The sequence below is a fragment of the Urocitellus parryii genome, chromosome 8 (assembly GCF_045843805.1).
Source record: "Urocitellus parryii isolate mUroPar1 chromosome 8, mUroPar1.hap1, whole genome shotgun sequence".
In the NCBI taxonomy this organism is placed as follows: Eukaryota; Metazoa; Chordata; class Mammalia; order Rodentia; family Sciuridae; genus Urocitellus; species Urocitellus parryii.
In genome coordinates this window covers 95,493,853-95,519,040 of record NC_135538.1, presented here as the reverse complement: position 1 = coordinate 95,519,040, position 25,188 = coordinate 95,493,853, and the positions used below count along the sequence as shown (strand labels likewise).

Genomic DNA, 25,188 nt, shown 5'->3' with positions numbered 1-25,188 from the left:
AAACATTTTTGTAATAATTATACATGAACGATACACAGAGAAGCCAAATAGAAGTTAAAGGAGCAGATATAATAAAAGAAAATACTGGAGTGACTTAGCATCACTGGACTTCAGTTTCCAGGCTGTGGAAATGGAGACAATAACCTCTGTACAGCACAGATTTACTGTGAAGAGTATATGTGATCCATACCAAGACTACTTCCTGCAGACACTGATAGGCACTAGGTCCAGTCATTTCCATAACCAAAGGCAACACTGAGACAAGATCATTTATGTGACACTTTAAGAATGGTTCTTCAAAGGTTGCCTTTGATCCTGTAGTAGACATCCATCCTAGCTTTAATTACAACTGTTTGGAGTTTTTTGAAGGGCTTTTTTTTTTTTTTTAATAATCTCCTTTCAACAACAGCCTGCACTGTCTAGATGAGCTGAGCTCAGAAAGGGTACAAGTGAGCTCAAGACTGCTCAGTAAGCCAGTCTGCAAACATGGATTCAAACCTACCAGAGTGACTGAGGACAAAGCTAAATTTTAATCCAAACCCTCTCCCTTACAACATGTATAACTTGGGCAAGCTACTTGAGCTCTGTAAGTCACAGTTTTCCTGTAAAATGAAAATAAAAACCTTGAAGAGTAACTGGGAGGACTAAATGAGGTAAGGAAGAAAGAGTGAAGAGTATCTGGCCCATCGTAATGGTCCCATGAATGTCAACTGTTACTATGGGCTCCGTTACTTGCTTATGCTACTGCCTCACTTATGTAGAGTGCGCCATCACTAATGAGTTCTCTTTATTTTTTCTGACTTGTCTTTAATTCACTTAATCTATATTTAACATCAGGATAACAAAGGACATCCCTTTCTGTGGCCATCAAGTCTTCATATGTGCTAGGTCATTTCTATTTTTACTGACCTGGAAACAGAATCTGATGACACCACTATGTTTAAAGCCACATACCTTCACTTTCTGGTACTGCTGGTTCAGATTCTCCTCAGTGGTTCCAACATGCCCATCAAGGTCAGTTTCCAGCAAGTTACCATTGACTTCATCCTCTTCTCCCATCGCCGACCTCCCATCGCCTTCTTGAAAATGGGTCCCATTCTGCTCAATGACCTGCTTGTGTCTTGCCCCCGCCCTTTCTGAATCTTTGTCGACATTTGACAACCAGTCCAAAAGGTTTTCTATTTTGGTTTTGCTCTCTTCCAGCTGCTTCGCAGCGGCAACCTGGGCAGGGAAGGTTCACACAGGTATTATGATTGCAGGCCAAGGCATGGTTTTAAGACACCCACAGAATAAATAAATATTTCAATAATTTTAGATTTTAAAAATTGGCAGTGAAAAGTTTACACATTGAAATTAAACCTTAAAGCAACAGGCAGTTTATTCTGAAGTTCTCATTGCTCTTAGAAATTCATTCCAAAATTTTAATTACTATTGATGAGGGATCACACTCTCTACAAGTCCAGAGTCTCACAGCCCACTCACTTTTAAGAAGTGAAGCAAAGCCAATGTTCCAAGGCTTTTGTTGTATCTGGCCAGTTACAAACCTGGACACCCAGAATTCTAGTTCTTGGTGCTACTTACTGCTCACTACTACCCGATATCACTAAATAAAATCAAGTAGCTGCTATGTAATCATTTTTGACAAAGCAATAGTGAACTATGCATTTGAATAGGACCTTTTCAGTTTCTTCCTTGATTGCTGTCTTCACAACTTTATCCAGCTCCTTTTTCGATTGTTCTGCCTTTAAATTCAGCTGTTCACATTTTATCTTCGCTTCATTAAGTTTCTGTTCTATCAAAGCCTTATCTTCTTGGGACAGCTTTTCACCATTCTCTTTTAAGAAGTTCTCTGTGTTTTTCACTATTTCAGCCAATGCCTGTGCACTTCCCTGCATATCTTTCTGCAACTCCTGGAATATAAAAGAAAAAACAGTACATTATTATCAACTTCACTCTTCTAGAGCTATAATTCTTAGAAGGGAAAACAGAGAGTCCAGCACATGTAGTTTGACAGAGCATTTTGAAAATGTTTATTTGAATTGGTTTATAGCAATCACAAGACTTAATATAATTTTAAATCTCAACAAAGAAGAAAAGCATGAGATTTTCATGCTTAACAAAAAAAATGTAGTTTGTGAAATTCTGAAAACATTGAAGTAGTCAGTATACATGCGAATTTGCATGTGCTGATTTTTTTTACAAGTATACTTACAAAGTTTGTAAATACATAGTAATATTTATTCTGTTGCTAAACATATATATGAGGGATATATATTTACTGCTCAGGATAAAAAGAAAATAGGTCCCCCAGTGAACTAAGATACGTCCTTCTATTAAACATCAGACCTTATAATATTTGCTTCTTTGACCTGACTGCCAGGAAGCTCAAAATTAAGATCTTTTCTCAGTAGTTTTCCCTTGTCTCAACAGAGGAGATTTTCCTATATAACTTTTTCTCTGTTATTGTGCATTTTAATTCTCTACATTATACTACATTTGAATTTTAATATTATTTTTCTCCATATCTTAAGCCTCCTAAATTTTTCTGAGAAATATATGCATTGAGAGAGATCCTATTTATTTAGTCATTACTGTGTGACACTATGCTCATGACTTAATTCAGAATATTTACTTAACTCTTATAATAATGTAGCAATGAAAATACAACCAATGAACAAACCAAGGCTCAAAAACATTAAGTTATGAAGCTAACAATAGGTATAGTCTGGAATCTGAACAAACAGGTATCTAGTGAGGGAGAATATTCTTTATCCTGATACCAAAATAAAGATATTCTTATCTGATATTTTTAATTTATTTTTCATCATCCTTCAATAAAAGGGAACAAATGACAGAGAAATATGGGAGGAAGTAGCAGCAGCTAAAAAAGTGAAAACCAAGCAAACAAAAACCCCAAAGTGATGGCTAATTTTTCCTGGTCTACAAGTGAGAAGTCTAACTTTAAATGGATTCAAATTTTAATTTACCACTCAAGCTATTTCCACCATCAAACCTCCTTTAATACCTCCTCCCATCCAGTATCTTACCTAGAAAATTACCTGGCCTGCTCCAAGTTGGAAATCCAACTTTTAAAATAAAATTTAAAGCTCAGGCTGGGAACTTATAGGTATGCCTTGCTTTTCTATTTTTCAACTATCTTATTGCCTTCCAAATGACAGTAATCAAACCTAACATGAACACAGTTATTTTGTATTTTGCTAATACAAAACCAAGTTCTACCTCTTGCTTGGACTGGTACTTCTTCAACTCCATGGTGCCATCTCCAATCACAAAGGCTTCTTGGTGACCGATTAGGCGGTTCTCAGTCTGGGTGAGGAGATCACATATCCCTTGCAGTTTCTCTTTGTATTCCTGTTGACGCTCTGCCACAATCTAAAGTGGAGAAATCCCAAAACACCTTTAATGTATGTTCAAAATTACTATGCGTTATTTCTTATTAGAACAAACTTTTCAAATTTCCTCTATTAAGCTTTTATAAGTATGCTGTAAACATGATAGCAGTGGGGTACACACTGAGCCAAGTGATACAGAAAGAACGAGCATGTCCCATATACAAGGAAAGAGATGGTGTGTGGATGAAATTGCTCAACAGAATACTGGCCATGCATATGTGTAAGAGATGGAACTTCTGACCAACAGGAAGAAACATCCCATTTTCTTAAGCTCTTGAAACCTGCGACACACATAATTAATTCTGCAAAAGGACACCAAAAGAGAAGTTAGTCGTGATTTGTCAGTCAACATATCTGATAAGTATATACAAGTTATCATGCTAGAGACAATGCCTGGGTGCTTCAGGAAATAATAAAGAAAAAAATTGCATGCAATACTTTTTACTTAATCACTATGTCTAATTGCACTCCCAAATTTTTCTCATTATTGCTATTAGATATAGCACTCTAGTGCAACTCAGTAAATCTTCTAAAAGATTAATAAGTCAAAACTAATTACTTGCCTCTTTCATGTTCCTATTATATATACACTAATTATTCATCTTATAGTACAACATTTCATGTTTATTAAAAGCCTAGCACATGCTAAGTGTTTTACATATACTCTTTTGTCAGTGTTCATAACACTACCAGATAAACACTTATTATTTCCAATTTACCCATCAGAAAACTATAGTTAAGTGACTTGCTCTCACTCACACAAGTGAGTATGGCAGCTGTCATGCAAACTCAGGCAATTTGACCCTAAAGCCCACAATCAGAGCTGCCATATCATCTCCCAGAAGAAAAAGATACTCTTATCTTTCCTTTGCCATATGTTCATTAATTTATCCCTTGACATTTCTGAGTGCATCTATATTTCCTATTATTGGGGATAGGTGGGGGGCAGAGGATAAAGAATGGACCTACACTAACTAGTGTCAGAGAGTCTAAGCTAAATTATGGCATCGATATAAAAAACAATATTTGTTAAACACTGCAGAGTCTCTACTTGTGTCCTGTCCATTAACACCATCCAGAAAATCTTTCTACCAATGCTATTATCCTTGCAATCTACATCAAGTTTTCACACTAAAGTCAAAACAAAGAATTCCACCTCTACAAAGGCAAACCTTCTGATCATCGAGATCTTGTTCTAGCTGTAACTGAGTCTCTAAACGTTGCACATGAGTAGTTGCTGATTCCTGTACATCAAGAAAACACTTCTGAGTTGTATTTAAGAGCCTCAGCAGTTGTCTGCTTTGGTTGGGGGACAAATCTTGTGCATATTCAGAAATGAAGAACTGAACATCGAAGGCAGTAGTCTCCAGTTGCATTTTGGTATGTCCAAGATCTTTTAACACATTCTGTAAACAAAGTTGTAGAAGTTATCAAGAAAGAATGAAGCCATGATGAAGTTTACATTAATATGACTGACTTTTCAAATATGCTCCTTTGATCAGTAGTCAAAAGTTTAATGACACTGTTTTCATTATTCATCATCTAGTAACATGACAATTAATTAATTAAATGCATGGTAGTTAATACACTATGTAAAATAAATAAAGCTTCCAGGAAAAATTTATCTTACCCTGTGTATCACACTTAAATTCTGCCAAAAGACAAAGATCCAATTTACATATATTTATAACACTTAAGAGAACCAATGACATTAAATATCAGTCCCTAATATTCATAGCATCTATTTAATTGTGGTAACACATAAATAAGAATCCAGGAAATGTGAAATATGAATGAATTAAACAGGCCAGAATCTCAATTTTCTGATTCTGAGGAAAGGAGTCTCATCATGTTCATGGGGCATGTTGTTCAAACTAAGAACTTGAAAATAAAAAATCATGCCAAAACTGACTACCATAGAAAAACTATTTATACTACTGTTTATAATTTATACTATTTTGTGTTTATTCTATTAAATAATACATAAACAAATATATACATACAAATCTCAATATGTCAACAGTAGTCATAGTTTGATAAAATATTTGGGACAGCATCAGAATAGCATCCACAAAGCTGTGATTATTTTTTTTTAATTCTCCCCTTCACTCTTTTTTTAATTTACTTTTTAGTTATAGGTGGGCACAATATCATTATTTTATTATTTTATTTTTATGTGGTGCTGAGGATTGAACCCAGTGCCTCACGCAAGCGCTCTATCACTGAGCCACAGCCCCAGCCCCAAAAGTTGTGATTATGTTATGGTTGTGTCAACTATGAAGACACACCTCTTAGAGACAAAGGAAAGAATTCTTTTTTGTCTTAAGGAAGTAAAAAAGATTTATACTGTAAGTCAATTTTTAAACACTCACTACATACATCCATAGATTTTATAATGTACTTTGTCACATTAATTCTGGTACTTGCCTTAAGAAATGCCAAACTTTTCTTTACATGTTCAGGATCTTGAACAGTCACAGTCTCAATATCCTTCACAGATTTGCTCTTTTCTGATATCCAATCTGAGAAAGACTGAAGTTTATGCAGAAATTCCTCATGGGAAACTGCTAGTTTAGACTGGAAAATAAAGTTGTGCAGTCATTTCTGTCTCCAAAATTTCAGAATTCTATAAACAGGGGTTCTTTTTTAAGGGCTTAACACTCTAAAAATAAAATACTTCATCTTGTGACTAAATTCTCAAACACCCAAATTTCATTCAAAATTTGCTGCTTTCACGCCTACCATTTCAGAGTCCACTGCAAGCATAATATGCTTCATTCTTTCTGAAGACACACTGCCAAGGGAAGAGAAGGCAGCCTGCAAGCTCTGGTGGCTCATGCTCAGCTCCTCAAGATGTCTTCTGGGGAAGTTACTGGGAAGAGACCTCAAGAACTCTTCTGCCACCTTCATATCTTTTCTTAAAATCACAGCAATTGGAGCCAATCCCAGTTCAAATGTCTGAAAAGAAACATACCCAGATCTGGTTACTGTTCAGTGAAAAACACAAACAATAAACATAAAAGTCCTAAGTGCTTGCTTAGCTGATACCATAAATCCATAAATAGATAATTGTTAGAGTTTGGATCCAGGATGTCCCATGGCTGGGTACCCCAGCTTGGTGCTTTGGGAAGTAGAGGCAACTTTCAGAGGTGGGAGGTCTTTAGGTCACCACAGATATGCCTTAAAGGGGCTTGTAGGTCCTTATCTTAACCCATTAAGCTCTAAGTTTTCAATTCTGTAAATAGTTCAACAAAACTGACACAGGTATACTAAAACAGGTTGGAAATTATAATCCACAGCTTATATGTATTATATTAATTAGTATCATAATTGCTGTATGATCCAATTATATTTAATTAGCATTATTATATTATATATTACAAAGGTGCATAAGTGTTTATAAGTGTTCCATATCTGGGATGATACTACAAAATAGAGTAAAGCAAGTGTCTTTCGTTTGCTCTCCAGCCATACAGTAAGTGGTTTCATTCTACTACCTACTCCCCACTATAATATGCTGCCTCTCCATTGGCCTAAGAGCAACAGGGCCAGTTTAACTGATCCATAGATTGGAAACTGCAAAACTAGGAGCCCAAATAAACCTTTTCTCATTTTAAGTTGGTTATTTCAGGTATGTGTTACAGTAATGTAAAGCTAACTAACAAAGCAGCAGATAATTCTTACCTCTAACTGTTTCAGTTGATTCTTTAAAGCTTCTAGATTGTTATCCACAGACTCATTGTTGTCTAGGGGGGGCTTCATATCTTGAAGCAAAGCCAAATATTCGTGCATTTTTTCAGTGTGCTGTAAACACTGCTGCAACTCAGTGGAAAACTAAAAACAAATTTGGACATTTTGATTCAATCACCTTTATGCAGATTTTTAAAGCAAATAAAATGTATGGGATTGTTCCCAAATGTTTAATGTAGGTACTTCCATATAAAACATAAAAATCGACTTACTTGTTCCACTGAGCTAACCCCAGAGGTCATTTCTTTTGATCCAGAAATACATTCCAAGTGGTTTGGGAAATCACTATAGAGCTGCTCAAGCTTTCCGTCTCTTGGTAATGCTGAAGCACACCCAGCAGAACTTTCCAGTCCAATTTCTTTTGTAGTTTGTAAGTTAAGGGAACAGAGATTTCCTTCTTTGTGTTTAAGATAATCAAGAATGTGTGGCTTTTCTTCCACTATCTCACAAGCAGTACCTGTTTTTGGAGTCACGATTCCCGTCTCTTCTCCTTTTTCTGAATATCCATCAGAAAGCAGCTTGCAGAAAATCTGTTCAAGTTGCAGTGGAAGTACTCTAGATGAAATCTCTCTTTTCTCTAGGTCACAATCCGTTTGAGTTAAATCTCTCATTAACTCCAAAACTCCTGTGACTTTCTGATTCGGTTGATTTTGCTTCAGTACATCAAGGAGAAGCTCAGACTTCAGATTTGCAAAACAGAAAGCATCATCTCTCTTTTCTGCCTTCAGTTCTGATGAGTTACCCATGGGGCAAACTCCATAGTTATCATCGTTTTTACAGTCACTGGGCACACTAGATGCTTCATTTACCAACTGTGATGAACTAACCCTTTTAATTAAGTCTTGAATTAAAATTTTAGCATCTGCACAAGTTGAAAGGTCTCCCACCTCTTGAGGATTCGTATGGCCTTCTTTAAAACCGCTTTTTAAGATATCCTTTAAATCCTCCACAAGTACTGGAGATAAATCAGGAATCTGAACCACCTTTTCTTGGGGTCTTAGAGACGAGGCTTGTTCTTTTGGTGACTGTTTCTCAACTCTTTCTTTCTTATCATTAATTTCTGAGGAGTAGTAGTCAGTTTCTAAAATGTTACTAGAGTTATTATTTTTTATTCCATTCATATAGAGCTCTGACTTTACAAAATTGATATTTTCTTCAAGGTCTTCCACATTTTTAAGAGGTAGGACTGAAAGGGTGGTTTTGCTATTTTCTGGTGTGAACTGAGGAATTTGTGTTGCTCCTTCCAAGATACTTTCTTTAGTACAAAGATCATTTTGCTGAACTGCGTCATTTAGAGGCTGGTCTTCTTGGGTAGGTGTTGACTTCACTTTCATATTATTAACTTCTACCTGCATATCTTCTTTCATGGGAGGAGCAGCTATTAAGACATGTCTTGGGTTGTCTTCATTCGGTTTCAGCACATCTTTTGCTTTGATATTTTTAGCACAATGTTTTAAAGAAGTGAACAACTCAAGTTTTTTCTCAGATCCCTCAGTGAATGAACCTTCCTTGAGGCTGGTATTCCCTTCAGACAAGGTCATATGTGAAGAAATGTCATCACTGTCCACTCTGGAAACTGATGTGTCAAATATTTCTTCAAGATCCTCAAATTGAACTGGACTTTTACTAATCATTGTTTGTGCCTCCTTTGATTCATCTTTAAAAGTTACAGTTGCTTCTTTCAGGCTTCCTTTCTGATTAAGTTCTTCATTGTTTGTGATGTACGGCAATGGAAACTGAGTCTTGTCTAGCTTGAGGTTCTCTCTTTTACTAGGTAAATGTTTGAGGTATTTATTTTCTTCTTCTGGGCCTTCTAAAAGCAGTTCTCCTTGTTCTAAGCACATTTTCTGAACTGAAGTCTCATCCTCTGTTTGCATATTGCTTTTGCTGTTTTTCCCTTTAGTTGAACTTCTTCCATATCCTTGGTGATCTCTGTCTATCACTGAGACTATGGACGACACCTGGCCTTCTGCAGGTTTTCCTGTTAACTCAGGCTCAGAACAAATGATTTTATCATAAGATGAGTCACCTTTAGATGTTACAGTCTCAAGATATTGATCTCTGCCTTTCACAAAGTCTGCAGATTCTGGCCCTTGAATCAATTTGACCTTTGTGTTCACTGGACTGCTCTCGAATTCAGAAGGTGAACTGATGTTATTTTGTGAAACACCTTCAGGACCTAAGGCTTTTTCTGATTCAGTATATTCAGTGACAGGCAGCAATAAATCTTTAAGTGCCATCTCATGACTTGACAGATTTTCTTTGCTTTTTCCAACAGCCTCAGTTATATGTTCTGGAAGGCTGCCTCTGTCAGTAACTACATTGCCCTCACTAGCTGATTCTAGCTGTAGAACACTTACACTTTGCTGTTTTTCTAAAGAATTACAATTATACATTTCATCCAAGAGAATCATTTTACGAATATTTTGATTTTCATCACTGTTTTCCTTTCCAGCGGTGGGACAAAACTGGCGATCTTCAGCCTTATCTTGGCACATTGGTCTTCCATTCTCATCTTCCACTTCTCCCCCTTCCTCCTCACCAAGATCATCATTACCAAGATTGTCATCATCATCGTCATCATCCTGATCATTACTGTCACATATAAAATCCCCATAACTTTCTTCACTTTGCACAGAATCTAAATTATCAGTATCAGATTCAAATTCTTGTCCAGTTTCAACTTCTTGTTTTCTTCCTCTCCAACTGCCAGTGTCATCAAATTTCAATGAAGCACCAAAGCTCTCTTCCTTTCCCACAGTTTCATTATCAGTCAATGAGTCGCACTTGTCACCTTCAAGGTCATTTGTGGGTCCCCTTTCTGATACACTCACATCTAAGTCAGCAGATCTTAAATGCTTTCTGTCACCAGGATCAAATTCAGCTTTCTCAATACCTACAAGAAAATCCTGCAGACATTGTGCTCTGCCCCTCAAATTTAAGCTACCAACTAGTTCCTCCTGGGCAACCACAAAATCTTCATTCTCTTTTGGAACATCATAAAAAATTTCACCAGGAGGCGCTGTCCCATCTGTTTCCTCTTGTAGTGTATCATAGTCCTCAGGCTGCAGACAATCATGGTCATCACCTTCAAGAAGCAGAGAATCATGGTCATCATCTTCAAACAAGGGAATGTCATAAAAGTCATCATCACTATCAGTGTCTGTTCCTGTGTCACTCTGCTGATCATCCAGCAGTGACGTTTCATAGTCATCAGCACTGGCAATTTCTTTATGCCACGGTTTACCAGGTATGTGAGGTGGGCTGGCACTATCAGGACCACCCCCTGGAGACATGGCACAGGAGTCCTCTTCCACTTCACACTCCTTTTGCTCCTCTTCAGCTTTCGGCTGAGAAGCACCAGGCAATTTTTCATTCTCCCCAGAAGTATGTGACACATATTTATCATTGTGATATTGTACTTGAGAGGTACTACCGCCAATATTTAAAGATTTTTGTTCAGAGTGCTCTTCCTGTAAACTGATGTTAATAGCTGCAATTCCCAGAAACTGGTCTTGAAATTTTTCTCCCATTCTTTGATCTGATAACATGCTTTGGTCATTAAATGACAATGAAGAGGCTTCATATTTATTGCCATTGCTCTCTGGGGTGTGTCCACTATTTAAATCTCCCTGACTGTGCCTCAATTTATCATGGCTTAATAAGGCACTTAGCCTGGGGGAATAGTCAAAGATAGATGCATCCTGGCTGATTTTATCCTCATTCTCCAATTCATTCAAATCACAGAGTCTACCAGTTTTTAATGTCATGATAGGATTTGTTATCAAATCACTTGCAAAGTTTTGAATGTTTTTAGAACAGCTGTTTTCATCTGCATGTTCATTTGTTGCAAGTTGACTTTGACTTTCACATTTATTAAGTATGTTTTCAGAGCCATGTCTAAGCATGCTAGCTTTTCCAAGTTCAGTTTGTGTCAAATATGATAAGGGATTGGGAACACATACACTGGATGAACTGTTAACTTTATTATCAATTGTTATTGTATTTGCCAGATTGTCAGACTGGTAAGATGCACTAGTGATAACATTATTTCCCATTTCATGAAAGTCTTCAGCTATGGCACACTTTCTATTTTCAGGATTTTCTTCATGTTCAGGTTCAGTGTAATGAGATTTATAAAAAGTAGCTGGTGAAGTTGCACATTCATCCTTTTCTATTCTTGGAACATTAGTAAGAACTACACCAGGGAAGCTTAAGACATCAGGACTTTCTCTTGTGGGTATGTCCTCCTCAAATTCTGCCCTGCAACCTTCTAGTAGTATACCAACTGCCTCATCCAAGTCTCCATCATACAGCAAAAGCCTCTGCCCTGTGTTGGCATCCATATAACTATTTACCATCAAGTAAGATAAAAATAATTTTTTAGTTTGTTCTGAGTTCTGAGTTGTCACTGGCTCTTCTCCATCAAAAACATCCTCTTCTTGCCTGTAATCATGAACTGTAGATGGCTGGAATTTACAGAAAGAGAGCCATCTTCTGGCATTTTTACATGTCTCTAAATCTCCTAAATCAGGCATTTTATCTGGCAGTGTTATATTCTTTAAAACTGATACTGTTTTATTATCTATGATTCCGAGCTGCTTGGCAACATCCAAACCAATGACTTGAGAACTTTCTGGAATATAAAGAGCAGCTATTTTCTGCCTGCCATTCAGTATTTTGTAGGCCAACTCATTTGTAATCAACTCTTGCTGCAAGGAGGAAGATGTAGGGAATATTTCACCAGAATGGGGCCAAATGAGTCCAACATAGCCTCGCTGAGCCTCTAGAACCAAGAGAGCACTGCTGGAAGTTATCAGATCACACTGGACTGCCTCATCTACTGTTAAGCGTTTAGCGGGATTAGAGTGGATGATTCCACCTGTTTGAACCTGATAGGTGAGAATACTGTGGGCAGTGTCTCTGTCAAGCACCCCTTCTGCCATGGCTTCTTCAACAGTCAGTTTTTGACCAGAGTTACAATTGACTAGACCACCAGACAGAAGCTGAGCACCCAATAACCTAAACATGGTCTCACGGTCTATGAGACCTTCATGAGCAGCTCTTAAAATGCTTACGCTTCTTCCACATTTTAACGTTATTCTGCCCCCTTCTTGTGGTCTCACAGGTAGAAACCACATCCCAGTACTTTCCTGTAAAACACTTCTTTGTACCATATCTACTAAAGACACCTTCTCAGAGGTGCAGGGGTCAATTAGGTCCCTGCACATATTTTGCCTTTCTAGAACTTTAGAAAATAATGTTGAAGAAACCAAGTTCTGCTGGAATGCTTTGTGTAGGGTCAACTGTTCTCCCGTAGCTGGAACAACCAGAAAGCCTGTGGAAAGCAGTATCTCAAGAACTTTGACAGCCATGGATTCTGATATCACGCCTTGAGCAAGAGCATCCAGCACAGGAATTGTGGTAGATGGCACAGCAGAAATCATCTCCTTAGCTTTATTTAACTCTTTGAGTTGGCACAAAATTTGTTCATCAATAAGGCCTTGTCTTTCGGCATCTTTGAGGTCAAAGCACTTTTTTAACTCTGGTGAAATTAGACCAGAAATCATCAGCTGCGTCTCAAGCAACCTGACTCCTGTGTCATAGTCAATGAGGCCTCTTAAAACTGCCTGAAAGACTGAAAGGACTTCTCCAGTTGTCTGATCAACGGTGCCTGCAATCACTTTATCCAGCTGAAAGGTAAAGTACAAAAATCACAGGTCAGTCTGTTAAACAACAGCAGGGAGAGTTTCATGCAACTTCTTTTTTTTTTTTTTTTTTTTTTTTTAATAATACACTTCATCAAAATATCCTCTACTTACCAAGGCGCAGCAATTCTGTGAATGTTAGGCAGCTCAAATGCACAAGTGATCTATGTCAGTGATCTATTCAACAGCACAGGATGTGATAAAAGCTTTAAAAACAACATGCATCTGTGAATTGAAAACTTGATATTGTGTACATTAACAAGGTTAGTGAGGACACAACAGAGTAGATGGTGACAGAGAGAAAATAGAACACATACCTAGAAGGCCAATCATGCTTTCTGCATTTGGGTGAGATTAGAGTCTAGTGATATGAAAGAGCATCAAACCCCATGCTATTCATGTTTACAGCATACAGGTTTCTTCAAAGACAGTAAAAAACTAAGGAACCATAAAAATTGTTACATACCCCCCAGAATGTGACAAATTATGTGGAAAGTTGTTTCCAGGAGTAACAGAATTAAATATAAAAATAAATTTTTGAAAATTAAATATTGGGCATGCTAACAGTCAAGTTTAAAAAATTAAGAACCAGTCAAATATTAAGCAATTCCTACTAGATTTTATGAAGGTGCTAGAGCATCCTCACAGTAATGTATGACCTTAGATTATTCAAATAACTCTCATGGGTATCTCTGAAAATCAAACTCCAAAGCCCTTTAGAGATGACCCACAGGATCTTCTTTAACATCACATTTTATAATAAAATACCTAATATGGCAATAGAAGAATGAATTTTAAAGAGAAGAGTTAGAAAAATGAATGAGTCTTTTCTTTTATCATGCAAGGCAGAGATTAAGATGTCATGGAAACTGATGATCAGCATGAGTAAGACTGTATTTAATAATGCCAAAATCTCCAAACACATAAATAAACCCATTCATAGTTTACCCACATACAAATGCATTTATTATTGACATCTATTTCCACAGTCATGCAATTAAAATAGGCTTCTTGAAACAGCCTCATGATTAATAAGTATTACCTTCTCCTCTACCTTTGTATCGCCTGAGGTTTGTGATTCTTGTTTCAGAGATCCACTGAATAGTAAATTATAACCTTCTTGAAGAGTTTTGACTTGTTTTTCCAATTCATTTCTTTCTTCTTCTGTCATTCTAAAATAGAAAGTAAGAAAAGAGTAATTCTAACTTTCAAGCATAAAAATTATGTACTAGGTTCAATATCATTGTCACATGTCTTAAAATATAGCCCCACATACACATTTCTTAGCCCTTGGTCCAACTGCATGTGAAATTTAGGATGGTAAAAACATCTAGGGGTCTCCCCTTATTTGAGAAAGGCATTGAAGGAAAGTGTGTGAACTGATGTTTCAGCATGTCCCCAATATATAAACTTCCAGAATAACTGCTGTTATCTGAGAAGGGAAACATACTGTTCTTAGCTCCAACAAGGAAAGGGGACAGTATGGTGCCATTTCTCAAGATAAAACTTGCTTAAACTGAAGAATAAATAGACAGGGAATTTACAAGGACATTAACTTGATTCTCTAAGATGCAATATAAAGTCCTTCTGGAATAATCTTAAAGAGGGTATCTAAAAGGGCTTTAAGACAAGTGTGGATTCCTTTCCTGAGTGATTAGTTGAAATATATGAAGTACCTTGTGGCAAAATGCAGGACCAAAACATGAAAATAGCAAAGGAAACAAAAAACATACCAACACATGTTTTCCAAAAGGTGGTCTCAGAAAATGCTCCCTAGAACTAAGACTTGACCTGGAGTTTCAGCTCTATCACCGACTAGCTACTAACCGTTAGCCTCTCTGGCCTATTTTCTTATCAATAATATATGGGAATAACAGGTAAATTTCTGAGCTGTGGTACAGACAGAAATAACAATGAACTATATTGCTAATTTTATATTCTATGTGATATGAAGTAAACTCTAATTCATTTGAATTCCATTTTTAAAATCATAATTCAAACTTACCAACTTTTTTTTGTTCAACATTTGATTGATTGATTTAGCTATTGTGGATTGAACCCAAGGATGCTTTGCCACTGAGCTACATCCCCAGCCCCTTTTATTTTTTATTTTCAGACAGGGTTTTACTAAATTGCCAAGGTTGACTTCTAACTTGCAATCCCCCTGCCTCAGCAACCCAAGTAACTGGAATTACAGGTGTGAATGATTCTGTGCCTGGCTTATTTTGCTGAACATTTTAAAGATCATGTCCCTCCTCTGAATAAAAGTGCTAATGAAAAGCAACATACTTGTCTCCATGTTTAGCCAGAAAGAGCTGCATGGTTTGAAGTGCTTCAGATAGCTGTTCTTTCTTGGCTGATAGTTCCTCACTGGAAATCTGTAAGGCAAAGAAGGCATATTCAAACACACCCCTCTAAAAGACCACACAATAGCAATGTTAAAAAAACTAACCAAGTTTCAATTAAGATCCAAGTGACGGATCTACATTCTGGGTGACCCAAGTCCATAACAAATCAGTTTCTAAGCATCTGTAGGCCTGGGTAAGAAGAGTACTTTATTTAGAATGCTTAATTAAGGAAAGTGCTTTTCTCTATCCTCAGTGCCATCATTTTCATGAGGTAACATATTTCCTGCATCTGTCTAGCCCAAAGATGAATAAAGGTGGCCATAACACTGAGGTGGTCAGAGGTTCATTGACCCAATGTTATTCTCATACATCATGGTTCTCAGAAAGATTTGTAAATGTGGAACACCACCTCCAGAGTTTCTTCCCCCAACCTCCTAAATACAAGGTTCCCTTTGGAAAAAAAATATGGTAAAAGTATTATTCAGTATGTCTGCAGATCAAGATTAAATAATTTCTGATGCAAAAGCCCTCTCTTATTAAAAGTCACCTGTGGCAGTCAGAGAAGTAAAATGATCTGTTTGGCAAAAAGCAAGAAGTTGGAACACTGACTCCTAATCCCTCAGTATATCACTTTTGAATATATTCCAGCAATAATCATACTTTTAAATGAGTAAAAATGTGAATAAATGATAGGCCCATGAAAGATATATTCACCTTCGACCCTGTGTATCCTATTAGAGATAATTTTTCATGGTTATAAATAATCATGAGGCCATATGGAATTCTGGCAAACACACTTACCACATACATCAAATTACTTAAATTTCCTTTAATGAAAAGACCATCAAGTGTTCTTAGAGAGTTATAAATAAGACTGTGATCTACATTAAAATGTATCTGTCTCCCTTATGTACACTAGAACTGACTTAGTAATGTTTTGGAGAATCTGAAACTACAGAATGTTAAAATGATTCATGTTTCTGTAAAGAAACCTATTCTGCTGAGAAATCTTTTGCTAAGGCTTATGTGCCTATTTTCATTATCTTCCTATTTTTGAGAAGAGAGAAAAAGGGGAAATATGATAAATATTTACATTAAATTATCCTGAAACTCTTGGTTTAAAACACCAAATGTAAATGCTTCTCAATATCTCATCTCTTCCATGCTACATAATACATACCATGCAAGACTGAGCTAAAACAGCTTTATTTCAACTTAATGATATTTCAAGTGAACTTGAGTCAATGAACTTCCCTAAGAGTGAATCCCAGATAAGATATTCCTGCCCTTACATCATGGGCAAAATTAAACAAGACACTGATATCTTTCATTATAATAATATCAACAGTGTCTGTTTCAATGATTACAAGTGAGTACTGTGGCAGAACTGGGCGAATCACTACATATCAAGGTTAAATGATAGTCTTGGATATTTCCAAATGTCAGATAGCATAGGAGGGCAATGGTGACAAAAGTATTACTCAAAGAAAAAAATTTCCACTTATCTTAGTGGAAATTTACTTTTTGAAAATATAGCAGCAATTCCCACCGTGAGTAGCAACACTACTAGAATCTGTTCCTTAATTACCAATGTCCTAAGGGCTTCAGGTGGTTCAATTCAAGAGGCATCATGGAGCACTGGCATCTCACAGTTGCAGCCACCCAACCAATGCCAAGTAATGGGGGTTCAGAAGATAGCTCACGCACCCAAAGAATTTACTTGGTTAAAAGAAAGAAGCTAAAGTTTCCAGTGGTGGACTGTGGATACTTCCTTATGAAATAGAAATGACCCAGAAAAGCACAACTAAGGTTACTACTCAAAAATGTTAATATCCTACTTCATATTTTCACTGTTCTTGAACTTATTATGTTTATGTCTGGAAGAACGAGACTGCAACTTCGTATCTTTATGGTATGGAGTTTATGGATCACTTTGGACACAAAACAGGACAACTCTGCTCTTCAACAGTTCTCACTGCAGTTCTTGGGAAGCAGATCTAAACATTAGGAAGAGCAGGGGAACCTATTTTACTAATAGCAAAACCTAGAAAGGCAGCAGAATACAACATACACTAGTATGGCAATATGTAAAGCAGTGGATGTGTAACCGATGTGATTCTGCAATCTGTACACGGGGTAAAAATGGGAGTTCATAACCCACTTGAATCAAATGTGTGAAATATGATATGTAAGAACTATGTAATGTTTTGAACAACCAATAATAAAAATTTTAAAATAAATAAATAAATAAACCTAGTTTACTAATAGCAAAGTGAATATATAGTTCAGGCTTTCAAATCAGACATCACCTTCTGCCACATTCTAACTGTGATTCCTTGGGCAGTTATCTAACCTCTCTGTTCTTATGATTGCTTTCCTATAAAAACTGGGGATCAGTAAGGTAAAGAATTAGATACTGTGCAAGATGGGCTACATCATCAGCTCAGTAAGTTCTACCCACAATTATTTTCAAGCCAGGACCTCTGTGAATACCTTTTGCTTAGAGAAGGGAGATTTTCCAGCCTTCTCTCCATCTCTCAATGTCTTGTTGATATTTGATACCCATTTCTGTAATTCTTTGGCTTTTTCGACATGCTCTTTCTTTTCTTCTTCCAGTGACTTCTAACAGGTGTGAGTGGTTTAAAAAAAAAAAAATTACATTCCAGTAAATAACTGCACTATTAAACTAACCTATCCACCAAAAACAAGAATGTAAAAACATTTGCTCATCACACACAGGTTACTCATTTTATTCATTCACTTAACTATATTGCATAGCAGATGTACTTACAAAATGTTTACAGTAGCAAAGAAAGCTGTGACAAACATTTTGTAATCATTGGTCTATCCTCCCAGCTGCTACATCAATACAAAAACAAACAAACAAACAAAAAACCTTTATTCATGAGGCACTAGAAGATTTTTGCTTTGCTGCCTTTGCATTAGCATTACAATCTCGATCTCCTTAACAGAAAGGTATCAACAATGGAAAGCTGAAAGGATTAAGAATCTATACAAAGATGAAAGATGAGAAATACACAGAATTCGGAAAATCCTTCCCACTCCTCTGACAATACATTCATATCGTTAGCTTTTAATTCCAAAATCTCAACTAGGAATGAGAGATGATGGGGAATGTTTTAATATGGAAATGTTACTACAAGCAAGAAAATACAAATTTTTTTCTTTTTCCAAAGCAATCTTACACACTGCAGCCTCAATGGGGGAGGAAATGAATTTCCATCTCTTAAGATTCTGTGGTGCTTTGTCAAGTGCTTTCAGGGAATGCAATGTATCAGTAAATGGGAATGTGAACACCAGGCCAGTGTGAAGAAATGTTGCTGTGAACATGGTAAGTGCATCACATGTACCCCATATTCTAGGTAAAATGCATTTATTTTAGTGTGGGTAAGATTCAAAAAGCTATTCTCAAGCTAAATGGAGCCATTTTAAGCGCACTAAATCTTTGGTTATGTTCAATTGAAAAATTATTGTCTAAGTAGTGAACTATTTCTGGCCTTCAAGAAATAAGCAGTGGTCAGTTTCACAGTTCCTAGACTGCATATGTAGTCAAAATACCATGCTGTAAATAGGTGGTACAAGCCCACCAGCATTGCCCCTTGCGTAAAGTTTTTTTAAACATGTTCTATTAGGAAGAGTAATACAGGCTGGAAATTCCTGTCATCAAAGGTTCAGACACTTCTAAGAGTTTAAGTCCTGTGTGGAAATCAAAGTCAGCTTTTTCTAAGGCTTCTTTATAATTCAGCTTTCTTTTGGTCCGGGGACATATTATATTCCGGTTATATGATTTTTGATCTTTGAGTCTTGTGGCAATGAGGACATCTATGATACCTACTTGGAGAGCCTCTTCTATGGACAACCGAGAGTGAACCTGAGGCTCCATCAAGCCCCCTGTCAAGTACTGAAATTCCAGACATCGGATTCCCATTTCCTTACTTATGATATTTGCATTCACAGCTTCTGCCACCGACATTGCTTTGTTGGTGACAGGATGGCTAATCCCCGTGATAACTAACTCACACTGTCTTAGCTGCTGGGCAAAGCCCTCATCTACTAGGCCTCTATGCAAAGCTTCAGCCACCCTGTACTTTTTGCCAGTTAGGGGATCAATTATCCCGCCTGTGCTGACCTGGGCTTCAAGGCATCGGAGGGCAGTCGTACGATCAACCAAATTTCTCCTGGAGGCCTTTAGTAAAGAGATCCTTTCCCCACTAGCAGTCAGCCAATAGCCTGCGATGGGACTATGCATATCCTTCTTGGGAACTAACCGGCTCAGCAAAGAATCAGCAAGTTCTGTAAGTGTGATGAGGCCTTCCTGATATTTTTTGAGCAAGGCTTTGTCAATTGTTCCCTGCTCTATAGCCTCACTGATATTGAACTGTAATCCTGTTTTAGTGTCAATCAGCATTTGTGAAGGATGCCCATAGGACTCAAAAAACGTGGCTTCCTTCCACTGATACTGCTGTCCTGACAGTTCAAGATAAACACTTTTGTCAATAAGATTTCTCTGGAAAGCTTCATATGCAGTCAGTTCTGCTCCTGTTTTAACATCTATCACAGAAATTTTGTGAGTTTTCTCTACGTTGAGATTGGAAATGTCCCTCTCCCCAAATGGCAACAGAAAGCACTGGCAATCGACATCGAACACACACATTCGCAGTAATTCTGAGTAATACAGAGCTTGCTTGTTATTGGGATTAGGAAAAACCCTTGTGTTGCTGGATGGCTCATGTAAAAATTGTAAGATGGCATTATTTAATAGTCCCAGCTGCAGAGCAATTTCTGGAGGAATACGAATGCCTCTCACGGGGTCGATGACACCCCCACTGGCAATCTGGGCCTCTAAGATATGTTTACCTTTTTGTCTGTCAAGCATTCTATTTTCCATAGCTTGAAACACTGACAATGTCTTAGAAGAGTATGGATATCCAAGGACTGCCTTCTCTGCCTCAAGGAGCCTAATTCTGAATTCAGGATCAACAACCCCTTTGAGCACAGCATCTTCAACAGAATATGTCTGACCTGAAATGGGATCAATGATAAAACCTGTTGCAGCCTGAGCTTCTAAAAAGGCTAATGCCATCATTTTGTCTATTATGATTTTCTTGGCTGCTGAGGCAAATGAAATCTTTTCTTTTGTAGATTCTAAATAAAGGCCTGCAATTGAGTTAGCTTTCGTCAAAAACTTGCTAAGAATTTTCTGAACTTCTTCAACAGTCTTCAGACCAAGTCGGAGCTGTTCAACTGTTCTCATGTCCAGAAGCTTAGCTTCAACCAACTGCCTGGCAGTCACGATATCCCTGAGACCTTGGAATTTAAATTCATCATCCCTAACTGAACAGGCCAGGTCACTATTGACATTCTGGGAAGTCTCTGGTTCTAAGCCTTTCTGCAGGAAATCTCTCTTGAGTCCATCTGACCCTCTGCATCCTTCCAGCATCCATTCTTTAGCACTGGGAGCTGAGTTCTGTTCTTGTTTTAATGTTGTGACTTCTGTATGCACAGCATACTGCTTGTCCTTAGCTATCTGCAACAGGAATTTTTAAGATGTTAAAAGTCACCTAAAGAACTTGATGTTACTTACCCATTCTCAATCAAAATATAATTACAAAGATAAGTGAAGGAAAAAATTTCAAAACAAGCGGGGGTGGTTTCAGGAATAAGTAATATTATTTTAAGAGCCTGAAGTTTACTTTAGATGACAACTAATGATAGTAAAAAGGCATGTTGCACTGAGATAAAATGTGACCACAGAATATGGCCAAGGTTAAGGTTAACAGCCTGGTTCTTTTGGCTTGTTTTTATAGTCACATTTTTTGAAATACATTCCCACAGACATAACAGTATACCCATTATATCTGTGTGCTTAATGTCAAACATTTGCAAATTAAAGAATCTAACTAACTAGATTCAAGTAAATCACTAGAAAAATTACAGCATTACTTTCCTCTCAGAAATACAAAGCCAAACACATTCAAAATTGCTAAAAAACTTAGTCTAGGAGAGAAAAGAAATAGAAGAAACTTGACATTAGGTAGCTGATAAGGTCTCAGAACACAGAGTATACCTCTAAGGGTGCCAAGAGCTTCACCAACTCCATTTCACATGTGCCATCCTGACACCTGGCAGGTGCTCGGCAACTGTGCAGGGCTTGATCTCTTATCTTCTCTATTTCTGATAGCCTTGTAATAGGGTTTTTCTCATCAAAAGTTATCTGTAATTCAGTACTTGTTTGGGAAAAATACTCAGAATAACACTGCTGGCTTTTCTCTCTCTCAATTGGAGTCCCTGGAGGCCGGAACTGGACTTCTTTGGGCATTTGCTCAACAACCCGATGCTGCCATTTCTCTTCTACCTGCTGTGGTTCTTGAGTCCATCTCGACAGAGGTGGTCTGGCTGTTGAGTGAAGGTGCCCAGTGGTCCTAGAGGGGAACTCTGGAGAGTGTTGACACTCCTTCACTGTCATCTCAAATTCTGGCGTGAAGGTGCAGTTGTTGGCTGCGTTCTTTTTCTGGATTTCACACTGGAGCAAAACTAACTGGTGTTCATGCTCCTTTATCTGCTGATCCATTTTTTGCTTCAGGTTTTCAACTTCACGCTTCTGGGTCATCAGCTCGTCCTCAAGTTTCCGACATTTTTGGTAGTGGTTTGCTTCCATGTGCTGCCCTTGCTGCATTTGCTCACGGTACCGCTGGAGCTGCCTTTCAAGATCTTTAATATTCGTTTCACAAAGCTTGGCGTTCTCTTGAGCTCTGCAGTTTTCCCGCTGAAGAGATGCAAAGTCAAGCTTAATGCCTGAAATATCATTTTCAGTAATGACCTTGGACTCCATTAATTTTTCCATCTTTTTCCGAAACTCCTCTGCTGAACGTTTGAATTTATCAGACTCTTCCTGAAACAGAACCATCTTTCTGTGGGTCATCTGCTCTTCTATGGTCTTTAAGTGCAGTTCATCTTGTACCTTTTTCAACCTATTATTTAACTCTTGCACCTGAGCCTGTTGAAACTGAACTTTCTGTTCCCCCCTCCGCTTTTCCTCTTTGGAAGCATTCAGCTCAGCGTTCAGATTTCTAACCTCTTTCTCAGTGTTCTGGATGATAATGTTCTGTTGGTCACACTTTTGCTTGAATTCACTTACTAAGTTTTGACTCTTGGCCAGGTCTTCTTCTAGGCTTTTAATTTTTCTCTGGAAATCCTGTTCTGTTTTTGTCTGTTTATGCAAGTGCTCATTTGTGTTTCGTAACTGATCTTTAAAACCATCTGCCTGAATTTTCAGTGCTTCACATCTTTGCTGGATAGCTTGTTTCTCTAAAACTATATTCTTTGATTCTGCCTGAATTCTCTGCATCATTAATTTGGTTTCATTATTCTGCCTAGTAAGCTCATCGACTTTTTGTTTTAGCATTTCTGCACATTCATTACTCTTTTCCAATTCTTTGTTGAGCTTTTGGATCTTATCATTATTTTCTTTCTCAGCTTTAATATTCTGAAGCAACTGCTCATGGCTTTTCTCAAACTGTTCTTTTAGATGATCTGATCTTCTCTGGCAGAGCCGTCCTCTTTCATTTGACAATTCCTTCTCCTCCTGGAAAGAATGAACCTGGGAATTTAAATGCTGAATATTCCTCTCAGCTAACGTGTGTGCTCTAGTGATTCTGTCTACTTCTCTTTGTAGTTTCCCTTTTTCATGATGGAGAGATTCTAATTCTAATTGATAACTGTGCTTTATTTTCTTGAGATCATTGGCTTCTTGCATGACTTCTTCAGCTTTACCTGTGGTTTGGTTCAGCTGCCTACTAAGTTCTCTGAGTTGCTGAGAATACCCTTCCTCTACCTGGTCCTTCCTTTCCAGCTCTAGCTTAAGGCACTGTAGTGTGTTATTTGTTTCATCCAGTTTATCTTTCAGCAAGCGAGCCTTTTCCTCAGATGAGGTTTTTTCAAGCTGGAGGGCGTTAAGCTCATACTTCAGCTCCCGCATGTCTTTCTCAGCCTTTCTGTTGGCGATGGTTAGTTCATCTACCTGCTGTCTGAGTTCCTCAGCTTTCTGTTTGTCATTCTCTTTCTGAATACCGACTCCTGCCCTGCACGATGTAGCCTGTGTGATTGCACAAGCAGGCAAAGCATTTTCTCTACATGAATACTGAATTTCAGTTATTTTTCTTCTGGCTTCCAATTCGATTTTTTGCTTTTCCTTCAACTGTTTCTCTGCCACCTGTTTTTGAAATGCAAGGTCTTTTTCCATCTGCTTTACCAGCCTCAAGAGTTCTTCCTCACTGTCTTTCTTCCTTCTTAATTCTTCCATCAATTTATTTTTTTGCTGCTCCAAATCATTAAGACTCAAGTCTTTCCTTTTCAGATGATCCTCCAAGGTTCTTCTTGTAAAGGTGTTCTCCTCTAACTGATTCCGAAAATTCAGGAGGTTTTCTTCCACAGCTGCTCTTTTGGCCTCGGCCTCTAAGGTGAGCTGCCTCACCCGCTCCAGTTCCCGCTGTGCGGCTTCCTTCTCCCTCACAATGGTCTCCAGTTCCCGGCGGTACTGCTTGGCCTCACTTTCAGCCCGTATCTTCTGCAAGGCTATGTCTTCTACATTTCTCTGCTGCTTTCTCAACTCATTTTCTGCAGCCTCCTTGACCTTCGGAAGTTCTTCCTCCACTCGGGACTTTTGCTTCTGCAGTTCCGCTACCATTTTTTCCAGTTCACCAATCTTTCCTGTGAGCTTGCTATTCTCCATCATTGTTGCCTTCTGACGCTGAAGCAGATCTGAGTATGCCCCATGTTCAGAAGTCTCCTTGCACCTTTTCATCTATAAGACACATTTTTGAAAGTGTCACAGCCGTTCTATTCAAATTTACTTCATGACACGTGGAGCAACGTGCCTAAAAGTACTTACAAAACCAAGAGAACCCAAACATGGCACAAGCAGCATCACCGCCACCATAGCACCACCTTCTTCAGAGAGGAAGCATCAGAGGTCAGCAGGAGTGGACAGAAAATCCTCCAGGATGGGTGTCCTGGAGAATCTTTTTTTGTCCCACAGGAATAACTTCATTTTAAAAATTAGGTAGTTCAGGGATTTATACCAAGAAAGGACCTTACAAAACATCTAGCATGACCTTTTTTTTTTTTTTTAAACAAATGAAGGGGAAATACGAGGTTAAATAACTTTGCAAACTCACACAATAGATAAGTGACAAAGTAGGAACTAAAATTCTCACAATAGTGCCCTTTTAATTCTTGCACACAACTTAGTCCTAGGAGTCAGGAAAAACATACATTATATAGGAACCAAATAACATTAAAGAATTTAGTTTTCAGTAGCTAGCCCAGTGGGAACCTAAAATGATATTTACTTTCCCATGTTTCATGGTTAAAGAAACAAATCACACGAGTTGAGAACAGAAAGCCAAATTCAGAAATAATACTTAACATGAGGAAAAAAGAAAGTTACATAAAAACTTTATCCCTAAATTCCTTATATGATTGTACTTGTCTGTGAGGACAACTACAGAAATTGGAATTGTTAATGCAAAGGCAGCTCTTGTCCCTGATAACTTTAAAGATGTGTTTCATATACTCACAGATTTGGATGGTTTTGTTAATAACAGCCTCATATGAATCCACCTTGACAAGTACCTTTAGGTACCCAGTAATTAAAAAAAAAATTGTTAAACATCAATACTCTTAAAAATATACTAAGAGGTTCAGCTCCAATTTATTAAATAAAATGTAAGAAAAACATTTTACTCTACTGATTAGAGAAACAGTCTCAGCTGGGAGGAGTCCACTTCACATTGACATCAGAACTAGGTGACCAGGATTAGTTTAGAATGACAATTTAATTTCTCTTTATTAATATCATAATGCTATTCGTTTTGAATCAACTTGACATCACTATAATTAGAAACAATTTAAATGCGAGTAGTGAAATTGCTTTAGATAGCAGACTTG

General features: G+C 37.6%; 1 protein-coding gene across 10 annotated transcripts in view; it reads right to left on the bottom strand.

Annotated features, from left to right (window-relative positions):
* Positions 1–25,188, bottom strand: part of Dst (dystonin) — a 334,297-nt gene that overhangs the window by 117,275 nt on the left and 191,834 nt on the right. For 8 of the 10 annotated variants that reach the window (XM_026398944.2, XM_077801782.1, XM_077801781.1 and 5 more), the window contains 11 exons: positions 17,713–17,841; positions 15,161–15,249; positions 13,914–14,043; positions 7,376–12,856; positions 7,098–7,247; positions 6,156–6,371; positions 5,841–5,990; positions 4,586–4,819; positions 3,241–3,393; positions 1,677–1,910; positions 955–1,221 (listed from right to left, as the gene is read on the bottom strand). In XM_026398944.2, coding sequence (XP_026254729.2) covers positions 955–1,221; positions 1,677–1,910; positions 3,241–3,393; positions 4,586–4,819; positions 5,841–5,990; positions 6,156–6,371; positions 7,098–7,247; positions 7,376–12,856; positions 13,914–14,043; positions 15,161–15,249; positions 17,713–17,841 — 7,233 coding nt within the window. Of the gene's footprint in view, positions 1–954; positions 1,222–1,676; positions 1,911–3,240; positions 3,394–4,585; positions 4,820–5,840; positions 5,991–6,155; positions 6,372–7,097; positions 7,248–7,375; positions 12,857–13,913; positions 14,044–15,160; positions 15,250–17,712; positions 17,842–18,868; positions 20,768–21,307; positions 24,044–25,188 lie in introns of those variants that run through there. The other 2 variants (XM_077801778.1, XM_026398947.2) reach the window with 2 other exon arrangements.